The sequence below is a fragment of the Gossypium hirsutum genome, chromosome D10 (assembly GCF_007990345.1).
Source record: "Gossypium hirsutum isolate 1008001.06 chromosome D10, Gossypium_hirsutum_v2.1, whole genome shotgun sequence".
Classification (NCBI taxonomy): Eukaryota; Viridiplantae; Streptophyta; class Magnoliopsida; order Malvales; family Malvaceae; genus Gossypium; species Gossypium hirsutum.
The window spans coordinates 10,936,326-10,950,288 of NC_053446.1; the positions used below are offsets into that span (position 1 = coordinate 10,936,326).

A 13,963-nucleotide genomic window follows, 5' to 3' on the forward strand; every position below is an offset into this window, starting at 1 on the left:
AATAGTTGAATATATGAATGGGTTCAAGCTACGATATTCATTTTCAATCTCAAGGAAATCAAAATACTACAATAATTTTTTTTATATATGTATTCATTAGTAGTTTGATGATCAAAATATTATTAGGGAAAAATAGAAACATCAACTGAATCAGTCAAGAAATAAAATAGAGTTAGACGAATACAGAAGATTTTGGCTCATGTTCTACTCCAGCAAAGGCAAATATTACTTGGAGGAAAACCAAACCCAAGGCCATGGGTTACTTTAAAAACATATTTTCCTCTTCATTCTATCATGGTCGCCCAAGTGAGGGTCCGAATCTGGCACGCAGGTTGTTTAAGGTTCGAGTAACTAATTGCAGTCTTGGGTCATCTTCTGGTATTTCGCGTCCCTGTAATATAGGAGAAGAGAATATGTAAATTTACACATTAGTTAAATTATCGGACTGGACAGGTTTTAGTTATGGTGTAGCACTTCAACTGAACCATTGTTTGTTCTTCACATTAGGAAAATGGAGATTTTGAACAATGAAATTGAAAGGCAACTAATATTGTGGCTGACATCAGCCCAAGCAGTAACAGTAATTTTAGGGGGAAAAAATATTACTCAGACCAAAATCAAACTGAATTTAAAAAAAAAAAATGAAGCAAATACTATGGTTCGAATCAGTTTCCGGACCCTACTGAGAACCATTGATTGTTCCTCACACTACCTAACAGAAAGGAGATAATGAACAATGAAAGACAACTAATACTTTCACAGATAGTAAGCTTACTTTTAGGCCACTGTAGTAAGCTTCTACTGCAGGAAGAGATGGAACAATTTTTCGAGCCTGCATCAGGTCCCATATATAGTTTGCATTCGTATATCCACCGGTCTGTGTTGGAAAACATAGAAAGTTATTACATATTGAAAGATGGCAGTAAAATACTTCCCGAAAAATGTCTGGTAACTTAAGTATTTGTTTACCTTCTCGCCCGCGGCTATAAGAAGGAGATCACTTCCGAATTTAGAGTTCAAGAAGAAGTTTCTTTTAGTCATATTGACCTACGCATTGAGCCAAGGAAACAGCAAGATTTTAATATGCCTGAGACAACCATGAGATCAGGAAGTTAATGAGTCAATTAAACAGCATCATACATACCAGTGTTTCTTGAGCAAGTTCCATTCCTCTCGGAGTATATCCGACCATGGCTCCTTCAATGAGTGTCTACAAACAAAGAAATTGCAGTAAATAATTACCCGACTTCAACTATATGGAACTGCATACGTTAAATCATATTACAAATCAGTCTTTTTATCAAGTAGACATATTCTATGTTGCTCCAACTATTTGTTTTTCTAGAAGTACTTGTGTCCGACACCCACATCTGACAAATCTGCAAACACATTAATAGAGATATAACCTTCCTAGGACCCTTAAATACATGAAAAGGACTCGGAAAACTTAGAAAATACCTATGTTGGACACACACTCATCCAACACTCATGCACAAGTTCAAGTAACATAGGATAAGGTCACTGATGACAATAGAACATGGTAACAATGAGCAAGCTAGCCACATAATATTACAAAAAAATTGAGGTGGTCTTATATTATCCTCACTGCCATATATAAAGGGAACTTCACACATATTGTGAAGACAAATTATATGTTTGACATTAGTTAATTGTCAAGTTTTGCCGGATTAGAGAAAAAAGAAACAAATGGACAACTATTCACAGAGCACAGAGAAAACAAAAAATATTGACAGAAGAATATATCTTAGCAAGTAATGAATATTGTAAACTCACTGCATAAAGTTCCATAGCCGGAGGCTTTCCTCCATTCATGTAGTCCTCAAAAATTTGAACAGCATGGTCAATGTTTCCAGCATGCAGATAGCATCTAACAAGGAAAAGGCGCAAAAATAAAAACAGGGATTAATAAAGGGAAATTGTCACAACTCGAGAGCTTTCTCCCATTAAAAAGGCCAAATCAATGACAAAAATAAAATGCATACCTCATAATTTGCATGGTAATAAAGGTGTCAGGAACTTTTCCATCCTTCTTGAGCATCTCCAGTAAAGTTTCGGTTGCCTACCAAGACCATGGATAAATATACGAGTAAAGATTTAAGAATCACACTTGCACAGTACACAAAACATGCTTTGGAAAAACAAAACAGATGAATCCAGAGAGAAGATGGTCCAAAGCGGATTTTCAGAAGATGTGAAATGTTACCTCTACATTCTTAAGGTCTGCACAAGCGTGAAATGCAACATGGTATACGGTAAACTGCCTGTATATGAAAAAGCGCCTATGAACAAATTCAGCAGTAGGTAAGTTGTACAACTCTTCCTCAGAAATACCAAGCATTGTATTTCCATTATTTCCACTTTCTTCAACAGATGACCAACCTTTTGACTGCTCAGCTAACTCAATAATCTAGAGGGGCGAAAGAGCTATTAGTAAACTACAAAAAGAAAAGAAAAAATGATGAAGCACTTGTCAAAGTAGAGAAAAATGTTTGAAAATTACTTTGGCTGCTACATCATCTGATCGAGGTGTCTTGTTCATATGTGCAATAATAAGTCCGGCATAGCAGAACTTGTTCAATTCACCGCCAGCAGCAGTCATATCACGGACTATTGCTAACCTAAAGCATTTACATGCAGATTACTTTAATAATTATCCAAATCAAAGAAACTTCTCCGATCAGTCATTAAGAAACAGATAGTAGTTTTGCAAAGTGAAAATTCAGTCTAATCACTGTGCAAAATAAGCTAAGGAACAATCATTCCATAGAATACAGAATCCAAGCAAAGTCATTGAACTTAAAAACAGAAAGTCACACCGAAAGGCATAGTACCATACACTTGATCTAGTCGTCCAGCTGCTGCACATGCATTAATAAGACAAACATAAGTTTGTCCATTTGGCTTCACATTGTATCTCTTCATTTCTTCCAGAATCTTACATGAAAGATAACAATTAACAACTAGGTTGAATAATTTGAGGTTGGCGAGAAAATAGAAATATCAATCTTGAGCTACTAAAAGAATATCAAAATTAAACAAATAAAATATCTCACAAACAAAAGAAAGGGATACCTGAATTGCGAGGTTAGCATTCTTGCATTTCCCACAGGTTGAGATCAAAAAGTTGTACAAAGAGACCTATGACGTAAATAAAATTCAAGAGTCATTCTAAATAATTAACACATAATTCGATAAAGAATGAAATGGCTACTTTTGGTATGGTAAAGTAGATATTAAAAAAAAACCAATAACAGATTTGATCTGACTCTTCCCGAGTCAGAGTAACATAGGCAATCGCTGCAAAGAAGAACTAGTTAGGATAGAAAGGAAACATACCTCAGGGACTAATCCCATGGCCTTCATTTCATCTCTGAAAAAGAGAGCATCTTGCAGGCGTGACCCTCTCATGGTTCCCATAATCAAAGCTTCAAAAGTATCTCTAGTTGGCTGCACCCCATCCAGCATCATATCATCAAAAACATCCCTCAACAAAAAATGTCTGCATCGCCATATCCAATTCACAAACAAATAAGCCTATAGTCTATTTTTTCTTTGTCATTTGCTTCTTTAGAGTTTCTATAAAGAAACCAGTGTCATAACGGAATTCTCAACCGCCAGACAATTTGGATCAAAGCTAAATCAATGGATCGCAATCAAATAAGAAACAACTTAAACCGAACAGAAATTGGTGTCCACAACCACATAATTGATTAATTATGAACAAATAACCAAAGGGAATGTACTCAAAAGTAAAATCATACTTTCTTTTTCTCTAAATGCAAAGTAAAAAATTCTTTAAATTATATTTTTTCCAAAAATATTATGTTTAAATCCAGTTTTTTTTCCTGTCCTTTTTTGCTTCTGAAATTAAAAACAAAATAGTAAAGCAAAAACTACACCATATATAAACAAAGACATCAAATAAGACCCGGACAAAGCAAAAAGTTAAACGACAGAACCTTCGTTTGGCATTGAGAGAAGCGAGGACAGTGTTGTACTCAGAGACATTGTCAGCATAGTTTCGTTTGGCTTTTGTTCCAGTTAAATCCGAAAACTGGCGGCGACCCAGTGAACGAAGCAGAGTCCTGTTGGGACCTGCTTTCGACAAAAAAAGATACAAGAAACGAGATAAGAAATCGAGTCGTAAAAAGAAAATTTTGGTGTTTGTATAGTTTTGGAATTTATACCGGAAATGAATCGAAAGAGGAACTTCATTGGCGAAAACAGAGTGAATAACAGTGAAGGGTTTTCTTCGCTCTGCTTTGCTTCCAAAAACCCTTTGTGCTTTTTTTCAGTTTCTTTTTTTTTTTTTTCCCCTTTATTTGTTATCATAAAGCTAAACCGATGCGTTTCAGTAATGAATGATTTTAGGCCAAGCCCAAGTGGATTAAGGTCTTGGCTACGCAATTAATGTTTTTGTTCTCCCTACCTCATTCACAAATAATAAAAAAATTAAATAATATTTGGTACACTATCAGGATTTGTAGTTGACAAGTATTTTATGGGTATAGTAAAATATTTAAAAAAAACATAATTTTTTAAAATTACTTGTAGAATAAAAAAAATACACTACCAATCTATCAAATACTAACCCTAAAATCTTATATTGCTTTTACATTTTATAAATAAGTAGGTGGTTAAAAGTCATTTGTTGCCGCCTTAAGATGTTTGTAACATCTTGATTGCCCCTCTCTCAACATCGTATCTCTAAAATTTGAACCCTCCGTTCTTTCTTTAAAAGTTGAATATGCCTCATCACAACACCAACACTTGTTGATGGTTTACTTTAAATTTTATTACTATTTGAATTTAACTTAACATTATTCATTATATGTTCAGTTGCACTATTTACCTAAACGAGACATTAATCATATTTAATTATATCATGTCTTAATTCGATTGATATATGTATTATTATCAATGCAAAAAGACATGAACTCAAGTATACTAAAATGTATTATCTTCCTATTTATGGGTTGGTAAGGGACTATAGTTAATTCTAAACCTTAGATATGATTAAAACTGTAACGAGATTATTTAAAAAAAAAAAAAGAAAAAAAGAGAGTGATATTAAACATTGGGATTTTGGATTTGCAGCCTTCCTTTCTCCTACTTTGATTTGCAATCTCTTTTGCATAAAAAAAAATACATATTTTTCCCCAAGGTCAAACCTGCAGAAATCTTTGAAAAAAAAAATAGAGAAAATACGAAAAGGGAACCCATCCACAAACTAGCAAAAGTAGATTAACGTAAATCAAAAGAGCAAGTCAAATTTACTACAATTAAAACCATTTAATCCAAAGGGCTTTGGGAATTTGCCTTTCTATTTTGCCAAACAAAAAACAGAAAAATTTGTAGCTGAATTACATGCCAAAAATACTCGCCTTCACAAGCCATAAGGGCAACTTAGCTGCTTGTGTTTTTCCGACTCTTCTTCTTCCTTGATGCAAAGCTGCTCGGTCCGATTTCTATTGTCATTCTCTTTGCTCTACAACATCAGACAAGAACTAAATAATCCCAAAAAAAATAAAAAAGCTGGTTTGCCATGCATCAATGTGAAGAAGAAATGAAAGTATAAAACGTTATTCAGAAATGGCGGACATATACATAAACAAGATTTAAATGAAGCATTGTACCTTGTAGAAAGCTCTTTGGACTCCTTTTTGCGTTCTTCAACCACAGCCTCTGATGGAAGAAATACATTGAAATTAAGAGACCAGAAATAAAATCAGATGATTCAACATAATTTTCTAAATTAGGACACAGCAGCCAAAGGATACCAGATTTTTTAGTCCCAACAAGTTATCCAACAAAAATAAACTGTGCTCGTAAAAGATTCATTTAGTTGTTCTAAGTTCACATAACCCGAACAAAATTCTAATAACTTATGGAGAATAACTTAGAGCACGCACACACATAACTACAAAGTGCATAACTTTTTTTCAAAATGTATATCTGCTTTATACAGGAGAGTCCAACCGCACCTGGTTCGTTTTCATCATCACTTTCATCTGACTCTGAACCAGAACCCCATCGATCCCCTCCGTCATCAAAGTCCCAACGGTCTCCAACCGGGGGAATCCAGAACTCAAGTTCTTCAGACTCACTTTCATTTTCAGCTGAATCTCTAACTTCGGAGATAATTTCTTCAACTGCCTTTTCCTTTTCCTTCTTCTTCTTCTTCTTATTTTTTACTTTCTTTGGCTTCTTCTCACCTTCCTCGCACATGGTTTCATCATTCAACTCCTTCTCCATTTCCTTTTGCTCTGTTCATAAGAATTCACCAAGAATTAACACAACGTATGCCAATCAATCTACAAATCAAATAACTGAAAAGTTCAATTCGAACCTAATTTATTGAGAAACCGTTTCCCATTGATATGCTTCCAAATATGTTCCTCAGACTTATTGACGGTATCACCAGTTAGTTTACAAATCAACTTCGAACTGATAAACAATAAAATAGAAACTCAGAATCAATCATATTTGCAGAAACACATGAATGACGACACTAATCAAATGTAAAAGATTCACATAGGGGTGTAATGAAACACAAATGCTCACAAGCTACTCAGGTTTGCTCAAAAAAATGTTAAATTTGGCTCAGCAATAGTTTAGTTGAGCTCAACCTTAGCTCGATACCCGAATTTGAATATCTTAATACTTACCTCAAATAGCTCGTGATTCTAATTGAGCTCTTTATTTTTAATTGGTATTAAAATTTTCAATTCAAACTTGAACTCAAGTTTGAGCATAAATAATCAAGCTCGAAGTCAAACACGAGACTAGAGTTCATTCTTTTTACTAGGTAAAGTTGCCTAATTGAGTAAGCTCGAACAGTTCGACTTTTATCTCGAATCAAGTTTGAGTTTTAAACAAGAAACCCAATCTAGCTCAAGCCGAGCTCTGAATTTCGAGATAAGCCTGGACTCATCTCTATTATACCTCTAGATTCACCCTAATAAAATTCTCTATAATGAAAATTTGGAAACTCAAGACAGAAACTTGGCATTGGTAATCGGCCAAATGCTTTAAAACATGTAGATTTCTAGAGGATATTGTAACTCCCCCCAAAAACCCTTATTTTCAACTTGAAAATATTTGACCCAAAACATAAATTTTTTCGACTTATTTGATCCTGGGTCATCACAAAATAGCTTAGTTTAGCTAAAAGTTTCAATCTTTGTTAACCCTTTTCTTCATTTAACATAAACAAATAGATAAAATAATTAACAAAAAGAGAACCGGCTAAGAAAAAAAGCTATAGATTCAATTAATGTAATAAAAAGAAAGAGGAAGGCATTGGGTTTTTGTCGGTTCATTTACCGGGAAAGAGGGTCTTGTTTGAACATGTTGAGAGGGGGCTTAGAGTGAGACAAAGCAAAGTCGATAAGGCCTAAACGACAACGTTTACTGTGAGCATAGGAATCCTTGTCTTTGACGACCATCTCGTGGCCTGTTTCAACGCACTTGAGCCTGCCGTTTGGGAGTTCCGAGAAGGTTGGAGGTCCCAGCAAATCGGTCCCTTCTTTGTTTCCGCCGCCGCCTCCTTTCTTTTCTTCACTTGCCTCCTCCATTGCTGTCGTTAATTGTTATGGCTGCTGCCTAGGCGTTCTCTTCTGCTTTCACTTATTTGATGCCTGGAAACGACACCCTTTTTTTTTTCCTTATGTCTGTTTAAATTCAATCAGACGACAACGTTTAACCAAAGTTGTTGTTCTCTTTTGGTGTGTGATAAAACGGCACCTTTTCAACGTCGTTTAAGGGATTCAGATGATCATTGTAGATTAGTACGGAAAAAAAATAATTGTAGAGGTGTCAATGGCCGGACCAGATTCAACAAAAAATTTAGGCCCAATTAATAAGTTCAGACCCAGTCCGAAAATAAGTTTAAATTTTTATTCAAGCTCAAATCAAATTATATTTACTAAATTTTGGCCCAGCCCGTCCCGTGTTATTATTTTTTTTGCTACAAGCAGGGAGTACATGCATGCCTCTCTTCAGATGTTTGCAAATAAAACCATATATAAAACACAATTCAGATGCTGACGAGAAGAATTAAGATTTTGACACCGTAAAACTTGGATTATTTCAAAATAGATAAAACCCCCACTTCATTGCTATTTAGTCCTCATATACATAACCTACATAAACTTGGGGTCATAAGAACAACTCCACAAACAATCCCTACACAAACCATATAAACTCTAGCAAGGAAATCAACCTTAGCAAGAAGCATAAACAAAAAAAACAGAGAGATAAAAGAAAAAAAAGTTCAAAAATGGTGGAAATGTTAAAAAACAGAGGGTTGTTACCTTCGGGTTTTCTATCAAGAAACAACAGTGGTGGTTGCTGAACAATGATGGACCGATGATGACCGGAGTGGTTAACGATGATGGTGGTGGCCTGTGGGTGTTGGAGTGGAGAAGGGATTTGGAGGTGTTAATATTAGGGATTAGAATTAGAGATTTGAAGGAGAGTGGCCGAAGAAATCGGGAAAAGAAAAGAAAGGGTGGCCTATTATTTTAGCCATATGATTCGGGCCTGACCCCAAAAATCATATTCAAGGCCTGGCCCATTTTAAAAACATGACTTATTTTTTGTCTAAGCCCATTTTTGGGCTTATATTTTTGTCTAAACCCTCTCACTTTTCGGGTGATCTTTCGGAATTTGTATTATAGATAGACCATTATTTTCTAATATATCCGCATTGACAGATATCTAGAGTCTAGACAAGGTATAATCTTTTAAAATTTTTGAATATGCTCATATCAACTATATTCTTCCGTATTTAACACTGATCCGAATACAAACAACATAGATTTTCAATAAACACAGTATCTGAGATATACAGCAATAGTATCATATTGTTCCAGCTTCTAACAAAAACAGTATATAAGCATTTCTTACATTGCTAAATGCAGTAGAGCCTTGACCCAGGCCAGAAGTAGAAAATAAAGGCTACTCTAATGTACCCAGTTTTTCTTCATCAACCTCAAATGCCTTCCTTGCTTGCTTCAGCTCTTCTTGCATTGATAGCAATTCAGTACAACGATTTAGTTTCGGCAAGTCCTGCATGATCAAAGTGATTACTCTGATGTACTCCAGCCTAGCTCATGCTATAAGAAGCTTGGATTTCAAGACTCGAAACTTGGATCAAGATCCATCAAGTTTTGCTTTTAAAGTTCAAACTCATTTTAAGCTAAAATTCAGATTGTTTGATCAAACTCGCTCGTAATGAGCTATATTCTCATGCTTGATTTTAGAATCTACTCTTTATGCTCATATTTGATTCAAGTTTTATATTACTAATTAAGAAAATAGATTAGGACATACGCTACTCGAGTAAAGCATTCAAACCATTCAACTACTCGAGCTTGCGTCAACAATTATTTAGCCAAAGTTGATTTCCTTTTAGCAAACCAAAACCGAGTAGCCTACGAGTATACATGTCTTGTTTACCTACCTACTCCATGTTATAATTAATTTAAAGGAAAAGTGATAAAAATATCACACGCAATCTCCACCATTGGAAACTAACTCAAGAACAAGGCCTATGACCCATTTTCTTTTTCTTGGAGCACCCAAGTCAGAAACTAGGGTCCGATAATATGACTATCTGAAAACTCTTTAAATACATTGAAAACATTTCTAAAAATTTGAAAAGCTTTTGTCGGACACAAACTCACACCTGACACTCACACATAAGTCCCAAGTAACATAGCTCAGGACTATAATCTCAAATAAATTTGTTTAAACAATTTATGGAAATATATAGAAATTCCAAGTATCACAATACGTAAGCAAATACTCCACTAAAACTATATTGTTCAGATTCCTCATTTCATATGAACCGTCTGTGCTTGACATTCATGTCCAACATATATTCAAACATGAGTAAGAGGATATGACCCTCCAAGAACCCTCCAAATACACGAAAAAACTTAAAAGATATTAAATATACCCATGCCGAACATAAATCTATATTCAACACACACTCAAATCCGAATAAAGTACAGTGTGAGTTACCTTGCGAATGAGATATAGAAAATCGTCGACCGATAGCTTTCCTCTCTTTGATCCAATATCTTGAGCTTTATGTGCCTAAAGATGGTTCGAAAAATAACAAACATGTTACCAACAATGCCATCCCATCAAACCAAAAAATCAAAATCAGCAAACCATTAAAAATAACACCATATCTGTTACATATTCCACCACAATATCCTCCACAAGGGCCACAGTCTCCGGAAGTGGCTGAAAACACAACAATTGAAATTCATAATTATGATCAAATAAATTATACAATCGCAAATGCATCACTTTTGTTACAGTTCATATAAGCAGGCAAATGTAGGCAACTAATGAACCTTTCTCACAATGAAGCATCCATAGAATGAGATCCGGAACTTTATATATTGTAATCGTACTCCTCCTTTCGATCTCTATGTTTTTTCACTCTTCATTTTTCTAGAGAACTTCATATCCAACATTAATGTTCAATGAATATTCAGACATGAGTGGGGATACAATCCTCCAAGGGTTTTCCAAAAACATGAAAAAACTTTTAAAAATTAAACAAACCTGTACGCAACATTCACACCCTAATCTAAATAATATAGTATGACTTTATCCTCTCAACTCAGAAAAGTGTATCATATGGTGCCTTGTTTTAGCTTGAAATTACAAACATGCAAATATTATCATTGATTAATAGAATATAGACATATAGCAAGCAAAGAAATTGTGAAAAAACATATTATAACTAAGAGCAACTTCTTTGAATTAGCCTTACTCATAGGATAAATATTTTGAGCAACTTATTGCAAAGCTGCAACCTAGGTTGCTCCAACCTTTCATTTTTCTTTTTCATGTTCAACACATACTCAAACATATGTGTGGAGATATAACCCTCCAAAGACATGGTAAAGCTTAGAAAATTTTGATATATCCATGTCCGAATATAACCCGTATGTAACAATCACATCCGAGTCCAAAGAACAGTGCTTGCAAATATGCACTTTAACTCAAAGCTTTAGCCCTCTCAAAACAATCACAGTATAAAAGGTTAAAAAATCCATGGTTATGGAAAAAAAAAACATCGGGCAAATAACTTAATGGCTACCAACTCTAAATGAAATCATACGCAATAAAAGATACAAAGCTCGTCAAAGAATTCAACAGAGGATACATCATTCATCAAAAATAGGCTAGTGGGCTCAATGTTGAAATTCTGAAGGATACTTACATTAGGATCATCTCCAAAACCATACATCATATGCTGCACTGTAACAAGAAACAAAGGAAAAAGAAAATGTAAATCATTGAAAAAGAAAATCAAAAGAAAATTTGCAGGAAAACTTGTATAAATAAGAAAAATCGGTTTTACAATCTTTTTGAAACACTCCTCTTTTGCGCTTGAAAGATGTTTCTGAAGGTTGTGAAGAACCGACTTTTGATTTTGAAGAGGCTCCTGCAGATGGGTTACTCATCTTCTATCCCAGAAAAAAAACTTCTCACTTTCCCACAGAATCGCGGAAAACAAAGAAGTCCCAAGAAAAAAAATCTATATCAGAAAACCAAGAATCTTTAAAGCGTTTAAATCGAAACAAATGGTTTTATCCCGTCACTGATTTTCTGGAGAAGGAACAAATACGAGAAAATGATTCAATTCAAGAAATTTTGAGAGAAATCGTCGTTGAACTGAAAAGATGGTAATTTTATGGGCCAAGCTAGACTCCTATTTTGGCCCACCAATGACTTTAGTTGGGCTGACCGAAGGTATCGGTTGTGTACTTTTAGTGTTTTTTTTTTCTTTGAAGAGGAAAAAAGTAGAATAATATTGATAGATAATTACAAAGATTATATATTTGAATCACTAGCACAAATTAGATTAAGCTTAAACTCCAAAATAATTTTGAATAAAATCCATTCAATCTAAAAATAAATCTGGATAGAGTATACCTATTATTTATATAAAGTGGGCTCAAACCTAGACACTTGGTCTCAGAGTCTCGACCTTGACTCTGCTCGAGTATTTTGATTATTTTTCAAACTAAAAAATTTCAATTTAAACTCATAATATACCATTTCAAATGAAATTAAAATATCTAATCAAGCTATTTCAACATTTCAAACCTAAACAAGTTGGGAAGATACCCAAAAACGGCCTTGAATTCTGCAGTAGAAATATGTCAATTTTGATTGTTAAATGAATTTTGCGACATTCTTAGTTGCTAAACTCTTTTCCTAGTAAAAAAAAAACCTTCGAAGTTTTGGTTGTTCAAGTTTGCGAAATTTATTTTGTTTTTAATTTCTATTATTTGGTATTTACATATCTTTGGAATACTCGGCCTTGTTGAGTATAGCATATGTATTCGATGGTTTATAATATTTGTATTATTAATTAGAATTGATACATCCATAATTGTTTAATTATTCCAATACTTTTGACGAATAGTATAGTTATTATGTATATTGAAGTATGCAATTTGTTATCATGTGTGTGTGAAATATTGGCTAAATGAACTCTGGTTGTGTGTGTATGTAATATAGGATTGTTTGTTAAGAGGGAAATAATTTTAACAAGTTTCCTCTTAATTATCAAAAAAGGAAGGAGAGATTAGCTAATAGGCGTGATGTCGATAACTATATCCAATTTATTGAAGCATATTAAAATTTATCTTCACATTGATAATCAAATCCCCGAATTAAAATTGAAATTTAGCATTCACATCATATTAATTTATCTTTAAAATAGTAATAAGATAGAGTAAGTCATGAATCCCCATAATAGTGAATTGCATATTGCGGCATATACAACTATGATATTCATAAAAAAATAATAGAAGCAATAAAACAATTAAATGCAAATATTCTAAGTGGTCAAATATAGATCCAATATTCAACTGATTTAAATATTATTGTTTGAAAAGGAAGATACATGAATACTAAAGAATAAAGAAAATATTAAGAACAGATTAGATCTCATAAACTTTTACAGTAAAAACTTTGGAATCCCTTTGATTATAAAAAGAAGTTTAGCAACTTATGGAAAAAAGAATATGCAAATGTAAAATAAAACTAAATACAACTATATCATTGTCTCTCCTAAAGGTACTCATGGGTCGAGTCAGGCCTAAACATGATATTAATGTATTTTATAATTGTCCAAGCCTGACTTGAAATATGGGCCTAACTTTTTGCCCAAGTTTGCTCGTATTTATAAAAGACTAATCGAAGTTCATTTTAGACCCACCCATATTATTTTTAAATTAAACAAATATTTATATTATTTTAATTTAATATTTTATAATTTTATAACTTTTTTATATAATCATCTTAATATTATTTTAATATTTACATTAGAATAGTATTATATATTTCGTATAGGTTTATTTTTTAAATGTGTTATAAATTATATAATATATAAAAATAACATAAAATATTATAAACTTAAAAATGGGCCAGGCTAGGGCCTTTAATGCTCAAACCTAAGCTCGACCCATATTTTAAATAAACCTAATTTTTTGCCCAACCCCATTTTCGGGCCTAATACTTTTACCTAAACCCTTCCAAATTTCAGGCAGACCTTTAAGCTTGAACTGTAACACCTTTAACCCATCAGTAGCCGGAACAAGGTCATGGAGCATTACTGGATTTTATAGGTCAAATACAATTAATTCATAACATTTATTATTCATTTCAAAAAACAATCACATTCAATCATAATGTCCCTTATATGGGCCATCGAAACCCAATTTATGCATTAGGAACAAGTTGGAACTAAACCGAAAACTCATGAAATTTTTCGCGAAATTTTCAAATTTTTCTTAGATGCAGGGGACACACGCCCGTATGGCTAGGTCGTGTGGGCATTCAATTTTAGGCACACGACCATGTCTTAACCCGTATCCATACCCGTGTAACCCTCTGGCTTGGG

General features: G+C 33.7%; 3 protein-coding genes across 4 annotated transcripts; all 3 read right to left on the bottom strand.

Annotated features, from left to right (window-relative positions):
- Positions 1–64: 64 nt before the first annotated feature.
- Positions 65–4,363, bottom strand: LOC107914223 (pentatricopeptide repeat-containing protein At4g35850, mitochondrial). The gene is made up of 13 exons (XM_016843052.2): positions 4,209–4,363; positions 3,981–4,116; positions 3,358–3,520; positions 3,094–3,159; positions 2,858–2,955; positions 2,522–2,639; positions 2,225–2,428; positions 2,004–2,080; positions 1,795–1,888; positions 1,145–1,210; positions 970–1,047; positions 776–877; positions 65–391 (listed from the first exon to the last, which is right to left on the bottom strand). The coding sequence occupies exons 1-13, from the start codon at positions 4,351–4,353 to the stop codon at positions 293–295; spliced, it is 1,446 nt and encodes a 481-aa protein (XP_016698541.2). The 5' UTR covers positions 4,354–4,363; the 3' UTR covers positions 65–292.
- An 880-nt stretch (positions 4,364–5,243) lies between these two features.
- Positions 5,244–8,511, bottom strand: LOC107914224 (surfeit locus protein 2). Its single transcript, XM_016843053.2, has 6 exons — positions 8,337–8,511; positions 7,348–7,694; positions 6,371–6,468; positions 6,006–6,287; positions 5,658–5,706; positions 5,244–5,509 (listed from the first exon to the last, which is right to left on the bottom strand). The coding sequence occupies exons 2-6, from the start codon at positions 7,596–7,598 to the stop codon at positions 5,428–5,430; spliced, it is 762 nt and encodes a 253-aa protein (XP_016698542.2). The 5' UTR covers positions 7,599–7,694; positions 8,337–8,511; the 3' UTR covers positions 5,244–5,427.
- A 317-nt stretch (positions 8,512–8,828) lies between these two features.
- Positions 8,829–11,718, bottom strand: LOC107914225 (transcription initiation factor TFIID subunit 13). 2 transcript variants are annotated; one of them, XM_016843054.2, is made up of 5 exons: positions 11,411–11,718; positions 11,270–11,307; positions 10,219–10,278; positions 10,051–10,125; positions 8,829–9,093 (listed from the first exon to the last, which is right to left on the bottom strand). In XM_016843054.2, the coding sequence occupies exons 1-5, from the start codon at positions 11,511–11,513 to the stop codon at positions 8,983–8,985; spliced, it is 387 nt and encodes a 128-aa protein (XP_016698543.1). In that variant the 5' UTR covers positions 11,514–11,718; the 3' UTR covers positions 8,829–8,982. The 2 variants fall into 2 exon arrangements, with proteins under 2 accessions (XP_016698543.1, XP_016698545.1); XM_016843056.2 differs by having other exon boundaries at positions 10,231–10,278; positions 11,411–11,711.
- Between the last annotated feature and the right edge of the window lie 2,245 nt (positions 11,719–13,963).

Coding starts and splice junctions, on each gene's coding strand:
- LOC107914223 (XM_016843052.2), bottom strand. CDS start 4,353: ATGATAACAAATAAAGGGGAAAAAAAAAAAAAAGAAACTGAAAAAAAG. Junction 3,160..3,357: donor CCATGGGATTAGTCCCTGAG/GTATGTTTCCTT, acceptor TTTACGTCATAG/GTCTCTTTGTACAACTTTTT. Junction 2,429..2,521: donor CAGATGATGTAGCAGCCAAA/GTAATTTTCAAA, acceptor TCGCCCCTCTAG/ATTATTGAGTTAGCTGAGCA.
- LOC107914224 (XM_016843053.2), bottom strand. CDS start 7,598: ATGGAGGAGGCAAGTGAAGAAAAGAAAGGAGGCGGCGGCGGAAACAAA. Junction 6,469..7,347: donor AAACAAGACCCTCTTTCCCG/GTAAATGAACCG, acceptor ATTGTTTATCAG/TTCGAAGTTGATTTGTAAAC. Junction 6,288..6,370: donor ACGGTTTCTCAATAAATTAG/GTTCGAATTGAA, acceptor TCTTATGAACAG/AGCAAAAGGAAATGGAGAAG.
- LOC107914225 (XM_016843054.2), bottom strand. CDS start 11,513: ATGAGTAACCCATCTGCAGGAGCCTCTTCAAAATCAAAAGTCGGTTCT. Junction 10,126..10,218: donor TGGAATATGTAACAGATATG/GTGTTATTTTTA, acceptor AACCATCTTTAG/GCACATAAAGCTCAAGATAT. Junction 9,094..10,050: donor TTCTATATCTCATTCGCAAG/GTAACTCACACT, acceptor TTGATCATGCAG/GACTTGCCGAAACTAAATCG.